Raw genomic sequence first — 27,913 nt, 5'->3', positions numbered from 1 at the left:
AAACCACAACAATTACTTGAACAACCCCAATCAAACCGCGTGTAGCACTACAAAGAAATTATTTAGGATAAAATTGCGTGTTTGTATAGTAGTAAACACACATACCAGTTTCATGTGCTGTAAATAATTAAGAAATTTATTGCGATGTGTAACTCAGATTTTTTTTCCAAAAATTCCAGTTTCAAACGTACATTATCAACTTAACAAGTTTTACAACTTAGCTCTTTATTTGCACCAAACTACAAAAAAATTAAAATGTGGAAAAATGGGTATGATACATGCTGAAAATGCCGTTACTCTGCAACAAAACCGATACGTTTCAGAATGCACGTGTTGTGATGAACGGAGAAAAATGCGTTCTGCACGCTAACCGCGAGCTTTCAGCGCACTGGCTCCAAGCAGAAAACTACTCCTCCGAGAGATAGCTCTCTCGAAATACATTTACGGCCAGAGTTGGCGGTACGGAAAGGAATCATTCAATAAAGGGTCTTGAATTCTGGTGATTTGGTCACAGTAGACCAGCGTTGCTACCGCAATTGAAAACGTACAATGAACCAATTTAAGTTCATCGTTTATAAGTCGTAAAGAAACAGTGTTTCTAGAATATATTACGCATGGCGTATAAAAAATGAAAAAGCTGGGCTACGAATACATTATAAGAAACCAGCAGCTGGACATTCCATCCAAGAATTAACGGTCTCCTTTACTACTGCATAATGACTTATATTTTTTGTTGAAAATATATAGATTGGAACGCTTTATATTGCAAGTAATGATGTTCGCAGCTACGAAATGCTATATTATCTCTGATGATTAAAAACCTCAATTACTTCTTAATCAACTTAATAAAATGGTGGTCTCCTAAAACTCTATTGTATTAACGGGTCCTGTACACCATAATAATTGTACTGAATATAATACATGGTAACACATGTTAGTTAATCGCAAGAAGTTAGGTTTTAGAAAATACCGTACTTTAGGCAAGAACAATATTATTATTATTATAACTCCTTTATTCAGCGGGCGAAGTTCAGCCGTAGGCTGCTCTACCACCTAACTCTATATTCTTTTTGAGTTTAGAAATTGATCATTGTGCATGTAATAATTGCACATGTTTATATTGTACCTGGGTTACGGCATACAATTAGAGAGGGTGTATAAATTAAAAGCTTACCGAAATATTATATTCATTCTCGAATCGGAGACCCTTGAGCTTGTGGCAGTACATATTAGGCCATGGCTTGCAGGGCTTGAGAGGTACTGTTTCAGTTTTAACGACTCCCCGTTGTAAGTAACTGATGGAGAATCCTGTCAGGTTTCCGGCTGAGTCCTCTGGAGGTGACCAACGGAGGCCAACTGTATTTCGTCCCTTCTTGTAAACGGTGAGGTTCTGCACAACATCTGGAACTAACAATATAGACTCATTTTGTATTATAGTTCACCAGTTTGAAGATTAATATAATTCCTTTTACATGCTTAAGCTGTTTCAAATTTAATTTTTCTGAATTTGTGAGATGAAACCTACTTTAATTGCATACAAGTGCAGATACATTCGTTGTACTTAAAAACATGGTTGAACATGGTTGAAGACGAGTGGAAATGTGCTCTTTGTGAAATCTGACTAAAATATACAAAGCCATACAGGTTCAAGGTGGTAGTATATCATCTTACATGATTTCCTTTGGAGACTAAGTGTGGCTCAGTTAGTTGAAATAGAATTGCCCATATTCCCTTCAATGTTTTGGTTGTCACTGTGAAGGCAATTATATATTTCTAAAACTAATAATTGACATCAAGTTTTTATGGGAATTATATCAATTAACTTTATTTTGATTAGTTGCCAGGAAATAATCTGATCAAAACAGACAGCTATTCATTCGTGTAAACAATCAATCTTAAATTATCAAACCAGATGTTCATAAAACATTTGTGCATGTGATACTCAAGTCGTATGCAGATAAAGGAATTACTTTAGTAAGACAGTTAAAAAGTTGTCAATCCTGTATAGATGGGAAAAGTATGATATCACTCGAGTAGTTTGTAAATGAAATCAAATAATTTGCAAGGGGGCAAATTTTGAAAAAAATTGAGTCGGCCCCTTCGCGGAGTTGTTAGCACATCGCACTACGACGCCAGGATTCCTGCGTTCGAATCCCGACCTCAGAATGGATGTTTGTGAGTCTACATTCATCAATTTCATCATATCATCACTCATAACCCATCTCTCGCAAATTAGCGTAAAGTGGAACAAAGAGGGAAGTACAATTAAGCAAATCAATCAACCAATCGAAAAATTTGAGCGCCACTGTGTGGATATATATTTATTTAAACCAAACCAAAATTTACCTCTTAGGGCATGTAATTAACAACAACATGACTTACAAGTCGTATGGCTTGTCGCTACACATTTTCCTAAAAAAAAACTTCTTGGAACTTGCTAATTCATATTCAGTCCATCATGTTGCCAAATACTTACGAGTATGAATAGTAGTTTGAACGATATGAGACTGTTGGACCAGTTTATATGCCGGATCAAGTTATGTGACATTTCCTTACATTACTGGTACAGGGAATGTAATATTTTAAAAATAATGTGGATGGAAGCAAAATATGTATTCAATCTTTCTTGGCAAGAAGAGCTTTTTCAGGATATTGACATGATAAGATTTGGGTAGGTTTCTGAGCTAAAATATTTTCCGGACAATTTAGACTCTTAAATCAAAATGTCTCGAAAACCTGATCAATATTCCCTAAAAATGCAATGAATCTATTATGTTTAAGTTAACATAATTCCTCATACTTATGAAATTTTCTACAAGTTATTATTTCGTTTTTTTCATTATTTCAAGGTTTGACATCAAGTTAACATAAATCATAAAAATTATACCATAAAAAGAAAAACTCACCTGCAGGCTTTGTTTTGGCAGAGAAGGCCAGATAAATCTCAGGGTTCCATCCAGCTGAAGACAAGACGTAGACACGAACCTCGTATTCCGTGTAAGGCATGAGGTTCGCGAGAAGTGCTGTCGTGCTTCTTACTTTACCCCTCAGCCGGGAGGGGTTTTCTCCGAGAGTCCTAACCTCGTACATGTATCCGGTGAGGAAGCCATTTACAAGAGAGCAGTTTCGAGGAGGATTCCAGTTCAGAACGAAGCTTGTGTTTGTTCGATTAACTACAGGAATCTCACTTAATTCTGGAGCTATATCTGGAACTAGAAGTAAATACTGTGTTGAAAATGCAGTAGTCAATGTGTAGTAATTGGCATTTTACGACCCAGCTATTCAACATATTGTAAGGTATTTTATCTTAAAGTTCTATGCATATTGCTAATCGTTGGAGGAATACAGCAAAACAAGTGTCCGGACTATATTGTGATAACCATCTAGAATCTTGATAACGTATTCAAGAGAGTCATATTCAAATTCTTTATTTGCGTTGGCGAGGTTCAGCCTGAGATTGTTCTGTGTTGGAATACATTTAAATTTACATATCTGATATGTGATTCCGAATATAGAACAGTATTATACAAAATTTATCCACAGAATATTACTACTGATCAAATAACTGTTATATATATCATATGGATAAAATCATACAAACAAAAATATCGCGAATGACAAGTACGTATATAAATTGAAAATAAAAAATGGATGTAAATAAAACCATAACGTAAGCACAGAAGTTACTTCATAGAGTTTGATCAGTGATCTGGAAAAAATGAAATTCTCTACTTCATTTTGAAAGTATTCTATCTTAGATATATTAGACATTCTCTTTGGTAAGACATTCCAGGTTTATGCAACCATAAATAAAACTGATATTCCTGTATGCTGCTGTAATCGCTTCATATCGAGTCTTACAATACAACTTATTATTTGAGTAGTTAACCAAAAAATGCTCAGAAAAATTTACTTCCTGATAACATCGTGAAACTATTCAAACAATGTAATAATAATAATGATGTAATTGTTGTTAATGACAATCTTGTTGATATATATAATAGAACAGTCGACAACAATTTAAAATTATGCGATTGAATTAATTATCGTGCACGGTTGTTGGATTGAGCATTTGTTAATGTTTATATTGGCTTCCCTAAACAAAGATATTCATATTTCTTCAATTATCCTTGTTGTTCAATGAGATTTATTGAACAATCTACTGAATGAATTCACAATAATAAGTTTATTGAAGTGGCTTGTATTCGCTTTTCTTGAATATAAAACACCAAACTACTTCAGTTGCTTCGTTGCTTCAACGTTGATCTGCATGCAGTTACTTACATTGGCTTAGGTTGCATGATTTTAATGAATATACATGAACATGCCTGCGTGTTAGGAGTAAGTTCTTCTTATTATTATTGGTATAATTACTTTTCTTTGACTTACAAATTCCGTGCAAGACTTACAAGTTGAAAGCTTGCGTATATTTGTAATTTAATTAAACCTCAAAGGTTATACTACGGAATTTTTTAAACTTAGTAGTGGTGAGGTGATGCGGTTGGAATAGTTCTGGCTTCGAAATTCTCGAACATTGTAACAGCTTGTAAGACTTGCTTCATAATCCTGTTAGGACTGTCGGAATAGGCCGACGCATTTAAAATTAATAAGTGGAGTTTCCTCCTTTTTGTTTTTACTAGATCTTCCTTTCAAACCTTTCCATCTTATTACTCAACCACAAAATCAAATGTGGTGTAAGTCAATAAGCAACTTACATTTTTTGGAACGATATGAAAATGTACCTACCTTTCTCCTCTGTACCTAGTAAGAGTCTGGCCGACCATCCTTTGACAGCATTGTAAGCAGTAACCTTCACCTCGTACTGGGCAAACGGAAGGAGGTCGTGGAGAATTACGGCTGGAGTAGTGACGTTCAATCGCTCCTTAGAATTTTGGCACGATAAGGGACACTTTGCGATGAATGCCAAACACTACAAACCACAAGAATTACATTTCAAACCATGTTCATATTCTCTTAATAGTAAAATATTTTTGCGTGTAATTTTATGATAGTAAATGCTATTAACATTAATAATTTTCATATTTGATGGTTGTCAGAGGCACAGGCACAGAATGGTCACGTTTTAGATTAATTTATTTTATTGATTAAAGCTTTGGTTGCAATTATGATTACTGAATAAAGAATTTACTGAGTTAGCAGAAAGAAAGTTGCTTGTCCTTGGGTTGTGTGGAAGGAACGTTCTACCAGGGGTAAAGACTAGAGGCAAAGAAGTTATGTGACGAAGTATCCTATTCGTCAATGTTAAGGTTTGATGAAGGATGCCTCATTTACTTCCCCTACGACGCGTTTTCTCTACAGAAAAGATAGTGGAGTTCATGCTGCTATTTTCTCATTGATGTTAAACTACAACTTTATATCACATGAATGTACAACCCATCTGTGCTTATAAACTCATTCTGTGTCTAGATATGATTATTCATAGAGAGTTAAATATTTTCACATTTTTCAAAAGTATGCATATCTTGCGTACTTCAAATTACCACGACAAACAGTATGCTTCCTGATAGATATTCTATGATTGTTATTATTATTATGGCCTAACCTAGTGGTTGCAGAACCTTGTAGTTGGTGGTTGGGCTTGCATACTCTGATGATCCCCTTGGCTATACCGGCGGTAGCATAACTACTGGCAGGGTCTCCCATTACGGGCAGGCTAGCGGGTAAGGAGCCAGACTAAGAAGCAACCTCACGGTCAACGGCTTCCAAAGGCGGAAGAAGATGGTTGGTCATCTCAACGGCTGAGGAGGCGGAAGAACCAAGAGCAGTAATACCTCTATAAAAAAAACCTTGGTCCATCTGGCTCCGGATGGTAGCAACTTGTAAGAGCCCCTTGCCAGGGTTACGGTGAATACCTCAACGACATCTGTGGAGGAGAACGAGACCTTCGGAACGGGAGAGATGACGGAAGAGGCAACCCACCCTCTTGGGAGAAGAGGGAAACCACTGCCTTGTGGAAAAGGGGAACTTCAAAGGCTAAGGGAGTAAACCCCGAAAGAAAATCCTGGTCTCCCAGGTTGGGGGTTGGAGTGAAGGACATTAACTCTACCCGTAAAACATAGAGCAGAGCAGCTAAACTATGCTCACTGCAAGCCCAGAGGCAGAAAGGAGGCAACACCTCCACTGGGCTAAAATGCTGAATGCCAATCCCCTGCACATTTGAACCTACAATGATTAAAAGAAAAACAAGAGAGCAAGCCGGACAAATCACGACGACCACGAATTGGCGAGGATATGGCTCAGTGAATGTTGGAACATGGAATGTAAGGGGTCTAAATGAAAAAGAATGTGAATTAGTAAGAAATACCTTGCAGTTACAGAAACAAAGAAGAAAGGTAATGGAATTGAAGAACTTGATGAAAACTTTCTTCTATTCTACAGTGGAGTACCAAAACAAGAAAGATCAAGATCAGAAGTGGCATGTATGATACATAAAGATAGATAGGAAAATATCAAGGGATGGAAATTTATAAATGAGAGAATAATGACAGTAGACATTTTAGAGCAGAACGATTTAACTCTAGTGATTGTATATGTACCTAACGAGAATGAAACTTCAAAAAACAAAGATCAGTTTTATGAAATACTACAAAGAACTATTGAAGACATATATAAATAAGTTATGATCCTAGGAGATATGAACGCTAGAGTGGGAAATAAAACTGATCGATTGGGAAAAGTAATGGGAAAGTATGGAGAAGAAGTGATAAATAACAATGGAGAGTGACTATTGGAACTCTGTGTAATAAATGATCTGATTATCACCAACACTATGTATATTATATAAAGACATACACAAATATACTAGAAAGGAACCAAGTAGAAATGAAAAATCTATAATAGATTACATCATTGTGCGGAGAAAGGTGAAAAAGTTCGTAAGAGATGCAAGAGTTTAAAGAGGGCCAGAAGTAAGCACTGATCATAAACTTCTCATATTAGATATTACCATAGGGGTTAAAAGTAAGACATCAAGGATGAATAAAAGAAAGAAAACTATAAATTACAACACAAGAGAAAAGATAAAGGTATACAAGTTGAAAGAGAAAAAAAATTAGAAAGAAAGTGAAAGAAGAACTAGCGAATGAGCAAGTAGAAGAAAGAGAAGAGGATTTAGAAAAACTCTGGAGTAAATGGAAAGGGGCAATAATATCTGCAGCTGAACAAGTGTGTGGAACATCTAGGGTAGGAAGCAAGAAGAAGATAGTAGTGTAATTGATGCTACTATTGGCGCGATAAATGATGAACCCCCCTCAGGCAGATTTGGCTACACTTAAAACTTGCTCAACATGCCCATATGAGCTTTTTGCTCAAGTGTGGTACTCCGTCTAATCCAAGATTTTTGTAAAAATGCCCTCGGGAAGTTCCTGTGAAATGATGAACCGCCTCAGATTGATTTGTCCACACTTACAAAAGGCACTTCTGTCAGATTCTTGTCCATAAGCTTGTTAAAAATATGCCCCTCTTGATATTTTTTTTGGCTACACTTAAAACTAAGCCAAGATATACACACACACACACACACCTACACACACACACACACACACACACACACACACACACACACACACACACAAAGCACATTGTTGAACCCAACTGATATTTTTTATTAAGTATAGAGTTTCGATTTGAACCCCAAGAAATTTTATACAAATACCAAAGCCAAAAATATTCACACACATACACACACACACACACACACTAAATATACAAAACACACTGCTGAACCCAACTGATATTTTTTTATTGAGCATAGAATTTTGATTTGAACCCCAAGAAATTTTATATAATAAACCAACAACAAAAATGCCGAATCAAAAATATTGTAATCAATGCAATAAGAATATATCCAGCCCAATTGTGTTAAGCACCAAAAGAATTGTAATCCAGATAAAAGCAGAATTCTCACAAAAATATGCCCAAAATGCTATAGAAAATATAACATGAAATATTTCACTTATACTTGTTCTGCACAGTCATCAACATTTCCAAACAAAATTGATTGGAAATATTTGTGTGATTGCCGTGTATAACTTAGATTGCAAGGCCATATTTTGTAATTTTCTAGACCAGGAGCTAGACCCTGTGCACCAGAAACAGGCCATAAAATGCCTCTCCACAAATTATGTGAGCATCATGGAGCACACAATACATTTTACAATTTTGAGAATCTCAATTTAAATTCAGGAACAAGAGATTTGGATTTGATGTATCTGGAAATATCCATTCTTTCAAAAAATGTTTGCATCTTGAATCAACCTGCAAACAATATTACATGTTAGGCTGGGGTATCTCAACAGCAGAGGCATGCAGCTTAGTGGTTTCCCGCACTCACATTCTGTAAATATATTCTATGATTTTATTATCCTATTAAAGCACCCAATGCTGCAATTTTTAAATTTTTGCTGAAGAAGATACATGATTATCTCAGTCATGGTCAACATCTGAGAGTTGTATGCATGAAAATATTGCAGGTGATGATTGAAATCTGCACCACTATACAACATCCCACTGTCTGTTGTGACAAATTCTGACCTATGGAACCTGTCCAGATGCATCAGCAAAAATCTGAAATGTTTCCAGTTTGAGCTCTGATTGGGAAGGATCTCAAAATCATAGAATCTCCCCACACTTGCATGATTTGAAAACCATCCGCCATAATAGGAAAAATCAATATCATAATAAAAAAAAAACTGTCCCACAATTCTCCTGCAAGAATTATACTTGTGGCACTCAAAATCAGTGATGTATCTCAAGTTTAGATATTTGAAGCTTTGTGTGCTGTGCAGTGCCCAGTGGAACTCTGTCTTATTGTTGATTGAAAATATTGAGAATCTAATTTTGAAATCAGGAATAAGAGATTCAGACCTAATATATTTTGCAACATTTCTTCTATCAAAAAATGACATGTAGCTATTACTCCAAGAATATGTGAATATTGCTCCTACCCAAAAAACTGTGCACAAAACCCAAACTGAACAATCTCTGTTGTGGAAATTGGTACTCACAACAAAATCCAACCCAGAATATATGAATCCTGTGTTTGTAGTTATAAACTCAAATATGTCAAAATAACATATAACAATATTATGATTGAGTTTGAAGTCTGATCAAAGGGCATATATAAATTGTACATGCATTTGTGAACCAAGTAATTGTTCCTGAAGCCCAACAATTCTCTTATGTGTGAATTCAACCTTTCCCAAATATCCCAGATTCAGGAATCATACAATTCTGGCATATCTATTATCATAGATTTATCAACATGACTACTGTATATTCTTAATTTTAATAGCATCTGGAATTTTATCATAATCTACATATATACTCTGCTCATCCATGTTGAAATTGCCGGCAGTGCAGGGCTTATTGTAGAGGCCTGGATCCTTGAATTTCTTACCCTGTTGCATGTTGCTTGGGGGCTGATCGATCTCAACAGGTTCTATGTTGAAATTGCCGGGTGTGCAGGGCTTATTGTACAGGCCGGGATCCTTTAATTTCATATCATGTTGCATGTTGCTTGCAGGTTGATAGATCTCAACAGGTTCTATGTTGAAATTGCCGGGTGTGCAGGGCTTATTGTAGAGGCCTGGATCTTTGGATCTTCTACCCTGTTGCATGTTGCTTGCAGGTTGAATTCATGTCGACTGTCAAGCAACCACCTGAACTCTGTTTCATTCCTAACTGCAAACAGATCATATTCCCGACAAGTCAGAAAAAAAAACAAGCTTGAAATCACACAGCAGTGAATCTGATTTTATGTATTTTGAGAGGGTCCTCCTGTCAAAAAACATTCCTACATTAACTGCTCTATAGATATGTTAAGATTTGAAGATTGCAGAAAATTGCACCTCAAAGGTTCAAAATATCTTAAATCATGAAATTTTATCTTCTGGCTCAGCAGATACAGAATAATCTCATTTGCATTGATAACACTTGTGATGTATTTTCCTCCCCTAACAAAATCCACACCAGAAAACACCAAGCCTGTATCTGTAGTTACAAATTCAAAATCATCATAAGATTTCAAATGAATATCACAATTTAAATGTTTCCAGTTCTCAGATATGTTAAATGGGATATTAAAACAATACAGTGCTTCAAAATATATTGTTGTGAACCAGTAATTTTTTCTGTAACAATCATAAAAACCTACAAAAAGCCCAACAATTCTCCTGTGCAGCAGATATATGTATTGTTCCTTCCTGCCCAACAATCCCAGATGCATGCATCCAAATTCACGGCCACAGTCAAGCACCCACCTGAATTCTGTCTCATTTCTAACAGCAAACACATCATATTCACATAAATTGGAAAATACAAGCTTGAACCTATCTACAAGTGATTCTGATTTTACATATTGTGACAAGTTCCTTCTGTCAAAAAACATAGTGCCATCAGTGCTGTGTGTCATCCCTCTAGGACAATGACACATTCAAAAATGCAATGCTGTAATTTTTTAAGGGCATGTTCAACATTATGCCTGAGGATATTGTTCCTCTGCTGCTGATAATCTCTGTTTATTTCCAAATCCCACTGCCGGGGATACATGTTTGATTGTTTGCATTGCGGGATTGATTCCCACTGTACCAACCTATGTATGTATTATTGGGAGTTTAGATAATTGTTTCCCGCACCTGCATGTTTCATTCCAAGAGGTTTTGTCTAGGCACATTGCAAGGCACTTACTGCTGCAATTTCTGAATTTGTGCCTCAGAAAATACAGAACAAGCTCATTCAGGCATTTGTGCTTTAAATACCCAACAAGATCCGGGTGGAAATCATCTGCACTGAACAAGTGCCCATCATCTGTGGTCACAAATTCAATATTCCTATTAAACAGATTGGGATTGGAAATTATTCTGTTCAAAAATTTAAAATGCACCCAATTTAAGCTCTGATCAGCCATGAGCTCTAAATCATAATCTTCATACCCATCACAACAATTGCTGTACCAACATTCATCAAACAATTTCAACCTGCAGAAATAATAATAGCTCCCAGTGTGGTGATGCACAAACAATCCACAAATTCTCTTAAACTTGTTGTACATAAATTTTTCAAACTTGCTGATGCTCTTCAGTGACAAGTATTGAAAATTCTTGTCACTATCAAGCACCCAGTGCATTTCAGTCTCATTCTGAACTGTAAACAGGTCACACTCGGACAGGTTCAGGAACCTAAGCCTAAAATCCCCAACAAGTGATTTAGATTTAATGTATTTTGAAATTGATCTCCTGTCAAAAAAATTCTGTATTATGACAGGCACAATGGCAGTGTGAACAATTCCCTGCCGCATTGGCATGTATTTTGTATGTTGTGTGCTTCAAGTGACAGGCATATGCATTCATGCTCACAGTTTTTAAATTTTTGCCTAAACATAAACATGAGAATTTCATTGAAGTTTGTATGTTTTAAAAATTTGCTCATGCCTGGCTTAAAATCTTCAGGTAGGTATAAATTGCCCTCATCTGTAGTGACACATTTAAGAGGATTCAGGTCCACATAAACTCTGTTTGATATTTTATAATGGACCCAGTTTAGACTCTGCGGCATAATTATGTCCATTCTGTGCACAAAACAATTCTTATTGCAATTGTTGTATCAGTAATCATCATACATTGCAAATCCACAATGCCAATAATAACACTCTACAGAATAATGCACAAAAAATCCAACAATTCTTTTGCATGTATTGAACATGGATATTTCAAATCTTGTCAGGGATTTCAGGGACAGGTAGTGAAAAGCAAAATCACTTGAAAGCACCCACTGCATCTCAGTTTCATTCTGCACAGAGAACAGGTTATGCTCAGAGAGTCCAGAGAACCTATGCCTGAAATCCCCAACAAGTGATTCTGATTTTATATATTTGTAAATAGATCTTCTGTCAAAAAATTCCATACCTTTGATTCAATCCTCTCTCCCACTGCTCTGCTTTCCCTGCTGTTTCTGCTCTATCTGAAATTAAATTTTTAATCAAGATAATTGTTTCCCACAATTGCATGTTCCGCTGAGATTGCTCCCACCTAGAATCTTTGCAATGCAATCAGAGTCACAGTGTTTGAATTTTTCTCTTATGAAATACATAATAATCTCATTCAAGTATATATGCTTAGAGTACCACACACAATCAGGATCAAAATCATCCCCACTGTACAAGTGGCCACTGTCTGTTGTAACAAATTCAATATTATGATTTGTAGATATCCTGAATTTGTAATGCATCCAATTCAAGTGAAAGGGCAAGGCACTGTCAAGCACCCATTGCATCTCTGTTTCATTGCAAACTGCAAACAGGTCATACTCAGAGAATCCAGATAATCTGATGTTCAACATACGTTGAAACGTTTATATAGGAACAATGGTGGAAAATATCAGAATCAGATTATCTGGATTCTCTGAGTATGACCTGTTTGCAGTTTGCAATGAAACAGAGATGCAATGGGTGCTTGACAGTGCCTTGCCCTTTCACTACCTGTGCCTCAAACATATAAGCAAGTTTGAAAAAATTGTTTACAACAAGTGTGGCAGAATTGCTGGATTTTTTGTGAATTTTACACAGATAATTATGGTTATTATTTCATGCTTAAAATATTCAATAATCATTGGTTGAGTAATTGCTATAATTTGTTTGCAGAGCATAGGATGAATATTGTTTCATACCCAAGCTTGAATTGGATGCATTACAAATTCAGGATATCTACAAATCATAATATTGAATTTGTTACAACAGACAGTGGCCACTTGTACAGTGGGGATGATTTTGATCCTGATTGTGTGTGGTACTCTAAGCATATATACTTGAATGAGATTATTATGTATTTCATAAGAGAAAAATTCAAACACTGTGACTCTGATTGCATTGCAAAGATTCTAGGTGGGAGCAATCTCAGCGGAACATGCAATTGTGGGAAACAATTATCTTGATTAAAAATTTAATTTCAGATAGAGCAGAAACAGCAGGGAAAGCAGAGCAGTGGGAGAGAGGATTGAATCAAAGGTATGGAATTTTTTGACAGAAGATCTATTTACAAATATATAAAATCAGAATCACTTGTTGGGGATTTCAGGCATAGGTTCTCTGGACTCTCTGAGCATAACCTGTTCTCTGTGCAGAATGAAACTGAGATGCAGTGGGTGCTTTCAAGTGATTTTGCTTTTCACTACCTGTCCCTGAAATCCCTGACAAGATTTGAAATATCCATGTTCAATACATGCAAAAGAATTGTTGGATTTTTTGTGCATTATTCTGTAGAGTGTTATTATTGGCATTGTGGATTTGCAATGTATGATGATTACTGATACAACAATTGCAATAAGAATTGTTTTGTGCACAGAATGGACATAATTATGCCGCAGAGTCTAAACTGGGTCCATTATAAAATATCAAACAGAGTTTATGTGGACCTGAATCCTCTTAAATGTGTCACTACAGATGAGGGCAATTTATACCTACCTGAAGATTTTAAGCCAGGCATGAGCAAATTTTTAAAACATACAAACTTCAATGAAATTCTCATGTTTATGTTTAGGCAAAAATTTAAAAACTGTGAGCATGAATGCATATGCCTGTCACTTGAAGCACACAACATACAAAATACATGCCAATGCGGCAGGGAATTGTTCACACTGCCATTGTGCCTGTCATAATACAGAATTTTTTTGACAGGAGATCAATTTCAAAATACATTAAATCTAAATCACTTGTTGGGGATTTTAGGCTTAGGTTCCTGAACCTGTCCGAGTGTGACCTGTTTACAGTTCAGAATGAGACTGAAATGCACTGGGTGCTTGATAGTGACAAGAATTTTCAATACTTGTCACTGAAGAGCATCAGCAAGTTTGAAAAATTTATGTACAACAAGTTTAAGAGAATTTGTGGATTGTTTGTGCATCACCACACTGGGAGCTATTATTATTTCTGCAGGTTGAAATTGTTTGATGAATGTTGGTACAGCAATTGTTGTGATGGGTATGAAGATTATGATTTAGAGCTCATGGCTGATCAGAGCTTAAATTGGGTGCATTTTAAATTTTTGAACAGAATAATTTCCAATCCCAATCTGTTTAATAGGAATATTGAATTTGTGACCACAGATGATGGGCACTTGTTCAGTGCAGATGATTTCCACCCGGATCTTGTTGGGTATTTAAAGCACAAATGCCTGAATGAGCTTGTTCTGTATTTTCTGAGGCACAAATTCAGAAATTGCAGCAGTAAGTGCCTTGCAATGTGCCTAGACAAAACCTCTTGGAATGAAACATGCAGGTGCGGGAAACAATTATCTAAACTCCCAATAATACATACATAGGTTGGTACAGTGGGAATCAATCCCGCAATGCAAACAATCAAACATGTATCCCCGGCAGTGGGATTTGGAAATAAACAGAGATTATCAGCAGCAGAGGAACAATATCCTCAGGCATAATGTTGAACATGCCCTTAAAAAATTACAGCATTGCATTTTTGAATGTGTCATTGTCCTAGAGGGATGACACACAGCACTGATGGCACTATGTTTTTTGACAGAAGGAACTTGTCACAATATGTAAAATCAGAATCACTTGTAGATAGGTTCAAGCTTGTATTTTCCAATTTATGTGAATATGATGTGTTTGCTGTTAGAAATGAGACAGAATTCAGGTGGGTGCTTGACTGTGGCCGTGAATTTGGATGCATGCATCTGGGATTGTTGGGCAGGAAGGAACAATACATATATCTGCTGCACAGGAGAATTGTTGGGCTTTTTGTAGGTTTTTATGATTGTTACAGAAAAAATTACTGGTTCACAACAATATATTTTGAAGCACTGTATTGTTTTAATATCCCATTTAACATATCTGAGAACTGGAAACATTTAAATTGTGATATTCATTTGAAATCTTATGATGATTTTGAATTTGTAACTACAGATACAGGCTTGGTGTTTTCTGGTGTGGATTTTGTTAGGGGAGGAAAATACATCACAAGTGTTATCAATGCAAATGAGATTATTCTGTATCTGCTGAGCCAGAAGATAAAATTTCATGATTTAAGATATTTTGAACCTTTGAGGTGCAATTTTCTGCAATCTTCAAATCTTAACATATCAATAGAGCAGTTAATGTAGGAATGTTTTTTGATAGGACGAACCTCTCAAAATACATAAAATCAGATTCACTGCTGTGTGATTTCAGGCTTGTTTTTTTCTTTCTGACTTGTCGGGAATATGATCTGTTTGCAGTTAGGAATGAAACAGAGTTCAGGTGGTTGCTTGACAGTGGACATGAATTCAACCTGCAAGCAACATGCAACAGGGTAGAAGATCCAAGGATCCCGGCCTGTACAATAAGCCCTGCATACCCTGCAATTTCAACATAGAACCTGTTGAGATCTATCAACCTGCAAGCAACATGCAACAGAGTAAGAAATTCAAGGATCCCGGCCTCTACAATAAGCCCTGCACACCCGGCAATTTCAACATGGATGAGCAGAGTATATATGTAGATTATGATAAAATTCCAGATGCTATTAAAATTAAGAATATACAGTAGTCATGTTGATAAATCTATGATAATAGATATGCCAGAATTGTATGATTCCTGAATCTGGGATATTTGGGAAAGGTTGAATTCACACATAAGAGAATTGTTGGGCTTCAGGAACAATTACTTGGTTCACAAATGAATTTACAATTTATATATGCCCTTTGATCAGACTTCAAACTCAATCATAATATTGTTATATGTTATTTTGACATATTTGAGTTTATAACTACAAACACAGGATTCATATATTCTGGGTTGGATTTTGTTGTGAGTACCAATTTCCACAACAGAGATTGTTCAGTTTGGGTCTTGTGCACAGTTTTTTGGGTAGGAGCAATATTCACATATTCTTGGAGTAATAGCTACATGTCATTTTTTGATAGAAGAAATGTTGCAAAATATATTAGGTCTGAATCTCTTATTCCTGATTTCAAAATTAGATTCTCAATATTTTCAATCAACAATAAGACAGAGTTCCACTGGGCACTGCACAGCACACAAAGCTTCAAATATCTAAACTTGAGATACATCACTGATTTTGAGTGCCACAAGTATAATTCTTGCAGGAGAATTGTGGGACAGTTTTTTTTTTTTATTATGATATTGATTTTTCCTATTATGGCGGATGGTTTTCAAATCATGCAAGTGTGGGGAGATTCTATGATTTTGAGATCCTTCCCAATCAGAGCTCAAACTGGAAACATTTCAGATTTTTGCTGATGCATCTGGACAGGTTCCATAGGTCAGAATTTGTCACAACAGACAGTGGGATGTTGTATAGTGGTGCAGATTTCAATCATCACCTGCAATATTTTCATGCATACAATTCTCAGATGTTGACCATGACTGAGATAATCATGTATCTTCTTCAGCAAAAATTTAAAAATTGCAGCATTGGGTGCTTTAATAGGATAATAAAATCATAGAATATATTTACAGAATGTGAGTGCGGGAAACCACTAAGCTGCATGCCTCTGCTGTTGAGATACCCCAGCCTAACATGTAATATTGTTTGCAGGTTGATTCAAGATGCAAACATTTTTTGAAAGAATGGATATTTCCAGATACATCAAATCCAAATCTCTTGTTCCTGAATTTAAATTGAGATTCTCAAAATTGTAAAATGTATTGTGTGCTCCATGATGCTCACATAATTTGTGGAGAGGCATTTTATGGCCTGTTTCTGGTGCACAGGGTCTAGCTCCTGGTCTAGAAAATTACAAAATATGGCCTTGCAATCTAAGTTATACACGGCAATCACACAAATATTTCCAATCAATTTTGTTTGGAAATGTTGATGACTGTGCAGAACAAGTATAAGTGAAATATTTCATGTTATATTTTCTATAGCATTTTGGGCATATTTTTGTGAGAATTCTGCTTTTATCTGGATTACAATTCTTTTGGTGCTTAACACAATTGGGGCTGGATATATTCTTATTGCATTGATTACAATATTTTTGATTTGGCATTTTTGTTGTTGTTTATTATATAAAATTTCTTGGGGTTCAAATCAAAATTCTATGCTTAATAAAAAAATATCAGTTGGGTTCATCAGTGTGTTTTGTATATTTAGTGTGTGTGTGTGTGTATGTGTGTGAATATTTTTGGCTTTGGTATTTATATAAAATTTCTTGGGGTTCAAATCGAAACTCTATACTTAATAAAAAGTATCAGTTGGGTTCAACAATGTGCTTTGTGTGTGTGTGTGTGTGTGTGTGTGTGTGTGTGAGTGTGTGTGGGTGGGTGTGTAGGGGTGTGTGTGTGTGTGTGTCTTGGCTTAGTTTTAAGTGTAGCCAAAAAAAATATAAAAAGGGGCATATTTTTAACAAGCTTATGGACATGAATCTGACAGAAGTGCCTTTTGTAAGTGTAGCCAAATCAATCTGAGGGGGCTCATCATTTCACAGGAAATTCTCGAGGGCATTTTTACAAAAATCTTGGATTAGACGGAGTACCACACTTGAGCAAAAAGCTCATATGGGCATGTTGAACAAGTTTTAAGTGTAGCCAAATCTGCCTGAGGGGGGTTCATCATTTATCGCGCCAAGAGTAGCATCAATTACACTACAGAAGATAACAAATTGGTGGAATCCAGAAATACAAGCAGAGGTAAAAGAAAAGAAAGAAAATGGAAGAAATACCTGTCAGTGGGTACTCTGGAGGCATTTGAAGAATATATAAACCACAGAGATAAAGTGAAGAATGTGGTTCAACAGGCAAAGAAAGAAATGTGGGAGCAATCTGTAAGAAATAAGGAACAAAATCGTAAAGAAAATGAAAAACTTTTTTACAAAGTTTTGAAGAACATGAGAAAAAAAAATTTATATATGATGAAAATAAGAAAATATTAACAAATTCTGAAGAAATAATGAAAAGATGGAAAACTACTTCCAAAAATTATGAAATGAAAATGAAGGAAGAAACGTACGACATCAAGAGGAAGAGGAGAGAAGGCCTGAAGAACCAGATATCCTAGATGTAGAACAAGAAGTAATTACACGGGAAGATATAAAAAAAGCTATTAGTAGAATGAAACTAGGAAAGGCAGCTGGTCATGATGGCATTGCACCAGATATGATCAAGTATATGGGAAAGGAAGGAGAAGATCTGTTGCTCAGAATAATAAATGTGGCATGGAAGGAAGAGAAGATAGTGAAGGATTGGGAAATATCAAAACTAATACCAATATGAAAGGAGATAACAGGGAATGCGGAAATCTCGGAGGTATTTCACTACTCAGTGTGCCTGGCAAAGTCTATTCAAGAATTTTGGAAACTAGACTAAGACAAGAAATAGAGGAAAAATTAGAGAAGACACAAAGTGGATTCAGACCAGGTAGAGGTGTCCAAGATCACAAATTTACAATAAGGCAAGTAATAGAGAAAGTTATAGAATACAATAGAGAATTATATCTATGCTTTATAGACTTGGAAAAGGATCCGATAGGTGCCATGGCAAGAGCTATGGAAAACCCTAAAGAAAAACAATCTAAAGAAACAATTAGTAGTAATAATACAAAGTTTCTACAAAACAAATAGATGCTATGTCAGAACTGGCAATAACATATCAGAGGAATTCATAAGAACAACAGGAATAAGCTAAGGTGATATTTTATACCTATACTTGTTTATCATTCTGATGGATGATGTTCTGCAAGAAATAAAACCAAATAAGAGAAATTTCAAAGTAGGAAATTGGAAACTGAAAACTGTAACTGTATCTGAACTTTTATATGCAGATGATATTGTATTGTTTCGAAATTCACAATCAAACCTACAGAGAAATTTAGAAATATGAAATTGTATATGTAAAAGAAATATATGAAAATAAACAAAGATAAAACAACTGTGTTAAGGATAGGGAGAATAGAAATCCCTGCATAATAACCTTGAAGATTCAGAGCTAAAACAAGTACAAAGTTTTAAGTATCTAGGTGTTACAATCAATAGTAATGGAAAAATAAATGAAGAATTAAACACTCGAATAAAGAATACAAACAGAATATATTATGCCTTAAATAAAGTATTATAAGGGAAAAAGGAAAAACCAAAAAACAAAAATTATTGTGTACAAATCAACTTATGTACCAATATTGATATATGGAAGTGAATCCTGGATAATTAATGAAAAACAAAAACCAAACTAACAAACAGTAGAAATGAAATATTTGAGGAGAACAGTGGGAAAGACCAAAAGGGACAAAATCAGAAATCAAACAATCAGAATAACATTAAACACAAAACCAATATATCAGGATGTTCAGCAAGCACAACTCAGATGGTTTCGACACCTCAGCAGAATGCCTGAACATCTATTACCTAAACAGGTATGGGACGCAAGAATGGGAGGATTGGATGCAAAGAGACCGAAAGGAAAACCACGTAGGACATGTAATGAGGGAATGCAGGATATCCTGAGCAGGAGGAACATCTCGTGGAGTGAAGGAAGGAAGTTGGCAGAAGATCGTGACAGATGGCGAGCTCTCTGCAAAACCTCGACACCAATCGGTAGAAGAGGATCGGAATAAGAAAGTAAAATTATTATTATGTACACAGCTATAAATTGTACAACCAACTATGTATTCAGTCAGAAATTCCTTCAGACACACGCATGCGCAAATACACACAAGATGGGAGTCAAATGAGAGATTGCAAGTGGTATAGAATTTTATCATTTTCGACGAAGACTCATTCGAGTGTAACGCAATTATCCTAGCGCTTTTGAAAAGTGTATGGAGCATCTGGAACATGTGTTTTGTCTGTAAGCGTAGCCACGGTGTACCACCTGCTTTATCTCTTCAACTGCTCTAAAACTCTTGATTTGACCAGGTGGAACCATATTGCACAATGGTTCAAATCACAGTCCTGTACTGATTAGCCCATACATGCATAAAAGTGACAGTAAAAGAAACGGAAACAAACAAGCAATATCGCTTTCTTGTTCTTAATTTTTGGATGCAGTTTGATAAAACTTTTTCCACGATAAACTGTATAATTTTTTTATTTTCACACGAAGTTCAAATAGGAGCTGCAAGGAAACTATCCTGACTTTTGATTCTTGAACTGTTGATGTTTTTCATCAAATGCTTAGCAAACAAAGAATGTGATAAATGTAATCCAATTCCGAGGTGTCATCACCATTAAAACTTTACTTTGGTAGAATGGCAATATTTTTCTATTTCATTGCGGGCTTTACATACATCTATCATGAAGTAAGAAATATTATTATAACATGTCTCACAAGTATACTGCGAATTCTATTTGTGATTTGATGCTTCAGTCTAGCGAAGAAATGAGGAATACCAGATGCTTGATTTGATATATCCAATGATGTATACATATGATCATACAATATTTGTTGAGCAAGTCGTGGTCTTTCGTTTGATGTCGAAGCATTTATGCTTTCATTTCTTGCAATTTTTTTTTTTTTTTTTTTTTTTTTTTTTTAAATAATGGTTAAGATGCAAATTAATAGGGGAGATGCATTTGGTATTTATAAATTTTCGTGAAAACTTCTGAGAAAGAAGAAAACATTCAACTGAAGTTCAACATGGGATTTTGCTCAAGCAAAAAACCATTAAAACAAGAAAACTTAAAATTCACTGGATGCACACAAGTATTCATCCATATAATTCTCTGCATTCCAATTATTCGGAGTCGCGCAAGCAAGCACATCCTCACTCATCATGATCGTAGTGCATGAATCGTTCAAGCAAATACTATCAAGGGTACGCAATTTACACAGAACGTTGGGCACGCTTTCGTGCACTCTTCCTTCACTAACGCACTAAGATAAGACAAAACAGATCACAGTCACAAGGCCCAAAAAAAAATACTCTCGAGTCTCAAGATGCAAGCAAGGAAACGCAAGGTAAGCCAAATAAAAGAAAAAAAAAATCATTGAACTACCTTCATCATTACATGAACTGTATACTTTCTAGCCGTAGACCTAGTACCGTGCGTCCATTTCGATCTGCAGCCGAGAGATCGGGAAAAGCGTGGCGGGCGGCACTGACGGAGATGCCGACATTTGCGGCCTGAAATGCCCGCTTATTTTCATGGACATATGCAGACATTTATATAAATATTGCAAAACGAGCAATAACCTGTGTTATAAGAGTATGGTTTTAATTTTAGTAGCTTAGTGACTGTATGTGCCGATGATTTTGACACGCCCACCTCTTGTGAAACACGGCGTAGAGGTTTGTTTGGAGAACGTTCTAACGCTGCACCAATATCATCGAGTTTTGCTTCGGTTAGAATCCGTCGTTTTTGCTTAGGTGTTTTAAAATTTAACGATACAGTTTCTCGTAATTTAAGGACAAGATGTCTAACCGTATCTCTGTGTGGAGTTGAAACGCATGGGAATTTCTGTACAAATTACATACACACGTCTCGACACGAGTTTGTTTTCACGTAGGTACGTGTCATACATAAAAAAAAAATCTTTGTTCTAACGTGAATCTTGCGGCTGGCATTCCAATCATCTCACCGACACGTCACACATACACACTACAATAACACAAACAAGTAACTGCAAGTAACCAAGAATAACACTCTTGCGCACAGTACGAAATTAACACGCTCTTGGTTTACATTGCTCGCCACTATATTTACAACTCTGTCTTCATCTAGTCGCGAAGGAACAAAAAACTCGAGCTCGGATATTTCGGATTGCAAGGAAGCTCACGAAAACCATTCACTTTTATCGGTTTCGTCTGCAGCGTAATCTTGATACAGTGTTGCACATTCGAAACTTCCAAATGATTCCCATGGCCACAAAACTCTTTCAAGGATATAAACTTAAGCAGGACGTTACTGGTCAAAACTATGATTAAAATGTTTTATTATCTGTGGCTCTTAACATCGTTTCTAAAGCGTATTTATTTGTGTATATAAGAGCAGAACTTAGATGAATTACAGAAGAACTTTTGCGTGTTATAACACAGGTTAGTAGGGCCTCTCCATGGCGCAGTGGTAGCGTCATTGCCTTGTAATCAAGGGGTCCCGGGTTCGATACCCGGTGGAGGCACAAGTGGTTCGGATCCCACTTTAAACTGTAGGTCCAGTCCCGATTAGCCTTACTGTGCATAAAGTGGACTTAAAACATCAAACCAAATCAAACACAGGTTAGTGATTGTTTTGCAATATTTATATAAATGTCTGCATATGTCTATAAAAGTAAGCGGGCATTACAGGCCGCAAATGTCGGCATCTCCGTCAGCGCCGCCCGCCACGCTTCTCCCGATCTCTCGACTGCAGATCGAAATGAACGCACGGTAGTAAGACATTCAAAACTAATAATAAATAAAATAAGCATATTTTTTGCTATAATAACTAATTGACTCTCTAGTCTTCTTAAACCCGAAGGTTTATGGCTGCAGCAACACAGGCCTTCCATCTGCCCTATCCTGAGCAAAATCTACATTTTCCTTTCCATTTCCTTTAGGTCCATCTCACCATTATTCTTCTATCATCGTCTTAGTCTTCCTACTGGTCTCTTACCATCACGTTTCCCAACAAGAAATCTGTAAACTCTTCCTTCCTCTCTCATTCGTGCCACATGGCCTGCCCACGTAATTCTTCTTGATTTAATCATTCTAATAATCTCTGGACGTGAATACAAATTATGTACTTCTAAATTACGAAACCTTCTCCACTCGCCTGTCTGCTCATCCCTTTTAGGCCTAAATATTTTCTAAGGATCTATTTTCCAAATACTCTCAATTCATGTTCGTTTTTAAATGTAAGGGACCAAGTTTCGCATCCATATATTACTACAGGCAAAATTTCTGTTTTGTATATTTTAACTTTTAGCTTCTTAGATTTTTAACGAGAAGACAAATATTTATGAATAGAAAATGCTTTCCTTAACTAAGCCTGCATTTTATTTCCTCTTTAATATCATTTTCATTTGTTAGTATTACTCCAAAGAACTTGAATTTGGAAACTGGTTCAATCGAGTTGTTATCATTATAATTAGATTTTGATTATTACCTAATTGGTTTCGGCCTTGTAAGCATATATTTAGTTATATCTTTGCTTAATTCCAAACCTATCTCTTTAGCTGCTTTGAAAAATATTTTAGCATTATTCTTAATTTTATTTACATCATCTCCCAGTAACTCTATATCATCTGCATATGCTAACAGCTGAGTGACACTTCATTTTAGTCGTTCGTTAGTTTATTTTACCTTCCTAACAACGTATTCTAAGGCAAAACTAAAAGCAATGGTGTTTAAGCTTCTACTTGTTTTATTTAACCCATCATGAATTTTAAATTTATTAATACCCACAATAAATTTTTTTTCTGTTTCAATGTTGCATCTTTTTATCATATTAACAAGCTTCTTAGGTATTCCAAAATAGTCTAATATAATATATAATTTACCTCATTTTACTGAATTGTATGCTTTTTTTAAATCAATGAATAGCTGGTGGACATTTTGATTATATTCCCACTTTCTCTCAAGTGTCTGTCTAATGTGAAAAATTTGATCTGTACTTGATCTGTTACGTTTAAATCCACACTGATAATCACCTATATTCAGTTTCAAAAGGTAGATCGCAATAGTTAAGTGTTAAAGGCGAGGTAGAAGTAAGTGTTTTAAAGAAAAACAAAACAATTAAAATAATATGTTCCTCTAACTTTGATCAATAATTTATATAATACTGGATAAAATAGTTAATAAATAGATCGCAATAATTGAGTAAGAAAGATAGCCTAGAACAGCTAGTTTCCATCTACTACAGTGCCATGATAAGGAGTTGTCGTTTGTGGTGGGGAAGTTTAGGGGGCATCGTTTAGCGTGGAAGTCCGGCCTCGCTGTAGCTGATGCTTGCGAAGATAGGCATAGTCCAAGTTTGTTCAAAAATTATTTTCCATCCTTTGATCGTACTTAGGTTATTTCAACAGACAATATGCTTGGAAGCTGTAGTAGATCATCTGTGGATATACGAATATACACACCACCTACTCGCTATTAGCCACAGCCGTAACTTAATTTCCGAACAAAAAAGGGTTCGCTGACGTCCAAGTCCCGTACGCTCACGGATAAAAAAAGAACTCTTATTAGGGAAACCACTATACTTACGTGAAAAGTCCAAGACACTGAAATCGAAAAACACAAGGTAGGTTCTAATTGCACCTAGATTTTTTTTTCATTTATCTTCACAAACGTGTAAATTTGAGGTGTCCAAAATTAAAATAGGGTCTAAAATCGATACGTATGCTCGGTAACAAAGCTAGAATAATGCTTTTTTATCGGATCAAGTTTTCTCAAATTCACGTAAATTTGTTAAAACATCAAAAGTAAATAAAGTGCCATTATCCAGAGTTCCAGAATATTTCATTTTATTTCAGGGCATCATAAAGAATTTACAACTGGAAGAAAAATATAATGTTATTTCACTAAAATTATACTTTCTTATCTTGCCTACCTCGTAACTAACTTCGTAGAGACGAATGTTCCTACCACTGTAAAGAGGTTTATTCCACTGGAGTTCTACCTCCTCGGCATCCTTTCTGGTTACTCGGAGATTGACCACTGCTGATGGTTCTGTGAGGAACAGAAAATAGTGCAATGATGGAATATTAGATATCTGTACATTATAGCATTACATACAAATGTGAACAATGACGTAGTAATAGCTCATACATTTTTCCTTCACTCCTCAAACATCCTGACAGAGCAATAGTAAAAACACTGGATTGAAAATACTACTGTATAACCCAAGACCATGTAGCCAGAGAGCTGCACAGCAGCCCGATTCGTCTACTGTGCCCGCCTATTTGACGAGTCGGGTTTCCTACTTTTCCCGCCTGGCGAGGCAGCGAGTAAGATGTGCGCCTGTTTTTTGAACCTTTAAGAATCGAAAGCCCGCGGGTAACTGGCGAGCCTTTTAAGCTTCCAAGACCCATCTACATCGAACTTTCATTTCATTTCTGTCATTCCACTCATTCCGGTCTCCAGATACATGAGTGATACAGTCACTGTTGCCAACTTTTAGATTTTACACTGTTCATGGAGAACTTCAAATTTTCATCACGTTTGTCAATTTGATATTGCAGAGATGTATTTCGTGCTAGAAAACATTTGCATTACTGACACGCGTAAAAGGAGTACGAACCAAGTTTCTCCCAAATTGCCATCGTAAATACATTTTTGGAACATTGTGTTGCTGGTGGTTGATATACATTAAACTATTTTTCGAAGAACTTTGAAAAACTGTTGCTACAGATATTTTACAAATTTTTATATCCGAATTAGTTGCTCAAGATATCCCCTCTAAGGCACAGAAGTATCTTCTTTTGTTTTGTTAAAATTCATTGTGATTGAATGTTATCCTCAATTTAGGTGAAATGCAGTACTTCCTTCAACCATTATATTTTTGACATCACGTGTTGCTGATCAGTAAAGCACGGGGGTAGATAAAATGCATCATTAAATCAGTATTTAATTTGTTTTGCATCTTGCCATCTACTTCACCAAATCCTCTCTTGCTCAGGTTGTTGCGAGTTATCTAGTTCTACAGACCGCATTGATAGTAACAGGATGCAAAATATAATTGTTAGCTTGTATCTTCAGACGCATGCAAATATCAGGTAGTTCTGGGCCACAGATTTAAAAAAACGACGCAAATATGAAACCAAGAGAAGATTTACAATTTCAAAACCAGAAAAGTAGCGTAAAATGAACATAGTGAAATAAAATGACCGTTGACTACACTGACGGTGGGGTTTGCGTCTGACTGCAGGAACTACATCAGGTCTCACGTGACTTATTAGTAACCGGCAAAAGATAAAAACCTGCAGGCATCAAGGCCTGTTGATTCGTGTACAGTCATGGAAAAAAGTTCTTCCCCATAAGGCTTTAATAGGAGCAAGTAATGCAGGAGGGTAGGCAACACATATTGCACCCTTCGATGATCGGGTGATTTTGCCTGTCTTAACACCGAGAAATGTGTTCCACGCGAAGGTCAACATGACAGGAAAGCAAAGAGGGTCACGTGACTATTGGTTACGTGGAGTGTTGTTGTGCTTCTCCACGTCCCCAGTTCTTGATCCACATTGCAGAAAAAGTAGAGCTGCATGCAATATATGAAAATAGGTTGTTTTCAACTACACGCTTAATTATAATTTTCCCAATTGTAAATCTATCAGACGTGTCTCCCGATTTAGTCGGGACAGTCTTTTACTTTGAATTCCTGTTTGTCATAGGCGTAACTTGACGGTAGCAGAAAGGGCATTTGTAACCCCCCCACCCAAATCAGGTTTCTTAAAGCTGCTAAAACAGGAATTAAATACTATGATTTGACGCGTCCAAAAAAAGTATTATATTGAAAGATTGTTCCCAAATACGTAGATAGCAATTTAATAATTTGAAAGTGTCTCAGATTTGTTTATTATGTCACATCTTAGTGTGGCACAGGTCTACTACAAAAGTGGAACTTCGTAACAGAAATATGAACCCACTCCTTTTATTTCGTAGCCGATTTCATCTTGAAACTGAAACTAAGAATATTAGTTAACAATGTCATTGGTAAACAATAAAAAAATGTGTTAGACCCAATTCTTTAATACCTTATCATAATCTTTATCGCAATTTTAAATGTTGTTGTAAGTCCACTTTATGCAAAAAAAAGGTAAAGTTCTCACCTTTGCTTATCGCTACGCCATGAAGGCGTATAGGGGGTGTGGGGGTAACGCCCCACACTTTCTTGATTCGTTCGTGAGTGGGGGTGATGTGATCAGCATCACGCCCCTGACCGCCTTTACCCCCAGGTACCCATGTCATTCGACGCTGGGTGGGCGCCGGGGCCGCTTCCAACGTTAGAAAAGTTACCGGGCTTGAACCGGCCGGGGATTGAACCCGGGGCCTAAAGCATGGTAGTCAGACGCGTTACCGACTGAGTCACCGGCACAGATAGACTAATCTGAACTGCGTACAGTTTAAAGTGGGATCCGAACCACTATGTGCGATCACCTGGTATCGTACCCGAGACCCCTTGATTACATGGCCTTACCACTACGCCATCAGTGAGGCGCACACAATATTTCTATTTCGACCTTTTTAAACCTATATGTATCATATAAGAGGTTGTTTAACGTTGCTATGCCTCTATCGATTATATTTAGCCAGTATTCGAGCACATAGCATCAGGTTTCATAGAATATAAGCTTCTCTTCCATGTTTATGGTTTCCTGTCTGCAGTAGAAAAACTGGCAGGTTCCCATAGCTTTTCTTTCAATAGTCTTCCAATGGTTGCATATCATATCACTCAAATTTGATTCATTCGTTTCGAACACAATCCCCGATGGCGCAGTGGGATCGTGGGCGCCTTGTAATTAAGGGATCCCGGGTTTCGATACTCGGTGGAGGAACATAGTTGTTCGGATCACCCTTTAAACTGTAGATCCATTCACGATTAGCCTAACAGGACATAACGTGGACTTAAGACACCAAATCAAGCAACCAACACAATCCCGTTATTGTCCAGATTATCGAATCCAGAGCCTTCGTCGCGAATAACATAAGCAGGAAGACAACGTGAAATAACCGAACAGAAACAGAACCTAAAACCTACATCGGATAGATTGGATTAAGTCGACGATACAGCACGGGTTCTGAAATGAAAAAGAATACGAAAGTTGAAGGACCTCTATACGCAACCACTTTTCCTCCACTCAATGGGGAAGATATCCTTCTAGCTGAGAAGCCTTTACGTAGGAGTGCCCTGAGGGAACTTCAAGGCCACGACGATAAAGTGTTCTAGTGCAATGACGGGACCAAAACATACGTCAGATAGCTGTGTTCCTCCTTATTTCGTACGCCATTGAATACTGGAACACGTGACCTCGT

General features: G+C 36.4%; 1 protein-coding gene across 1 annotated transcript in view; it reads right to left on the bottom strand.

Moving 5' to 3' along the window:
- The window catches only part of LOC145994361 (uncharacterized), a 389,770-nt gene that overhangs the window by 32,059 nt on the left and 329,798 nt on the right, over positions 1 to 27,913 (bottom strand). The window contains exons 13-16 of the mRNA XM_083130476.1: positions 24,492 to 24,610; positions 4,747 to 4,930; positions 2,907 to 3,212; positions 1,175 to 1,407 (exon numbers count right to left, since the gene is read on the bottom strand). Coding sequence (XP_082986602.1) covers positions 1,175 to 1,407; positions 2,907 to 3,212; positions 4,747 to 4,930; positions 24,492 to 24,610 — 842 coding nt within the window. The remainder of the gene's footprint in view (positions 1 to 1,174; positions 1,408 to 2,906; positions 3,213 to 4,746; positions 4,931 to 24,491; positions 24,611 to 27,913) is intronic.

Source organism: Lepisma saccharinum, chromosome 10, assembly GCF_977018435.1.
Source record: "Lepisma saccharinum chromosome 10, izLepSacc3.1, whole genome shotgun sequence".
In the NCBI taxonomy this organism is placed as follows: domain Eukaryota; kingdom Metazoa; phylum Arthropoda; class Insecta; order Zygentoma; family Lepismatidae; genus Lepisma; species Lepisma saccharinum.
Note: the sequence above shows the minus strand (reverse complement) of the source record. Positions and strands in the feature narration are given on the sequence as shown.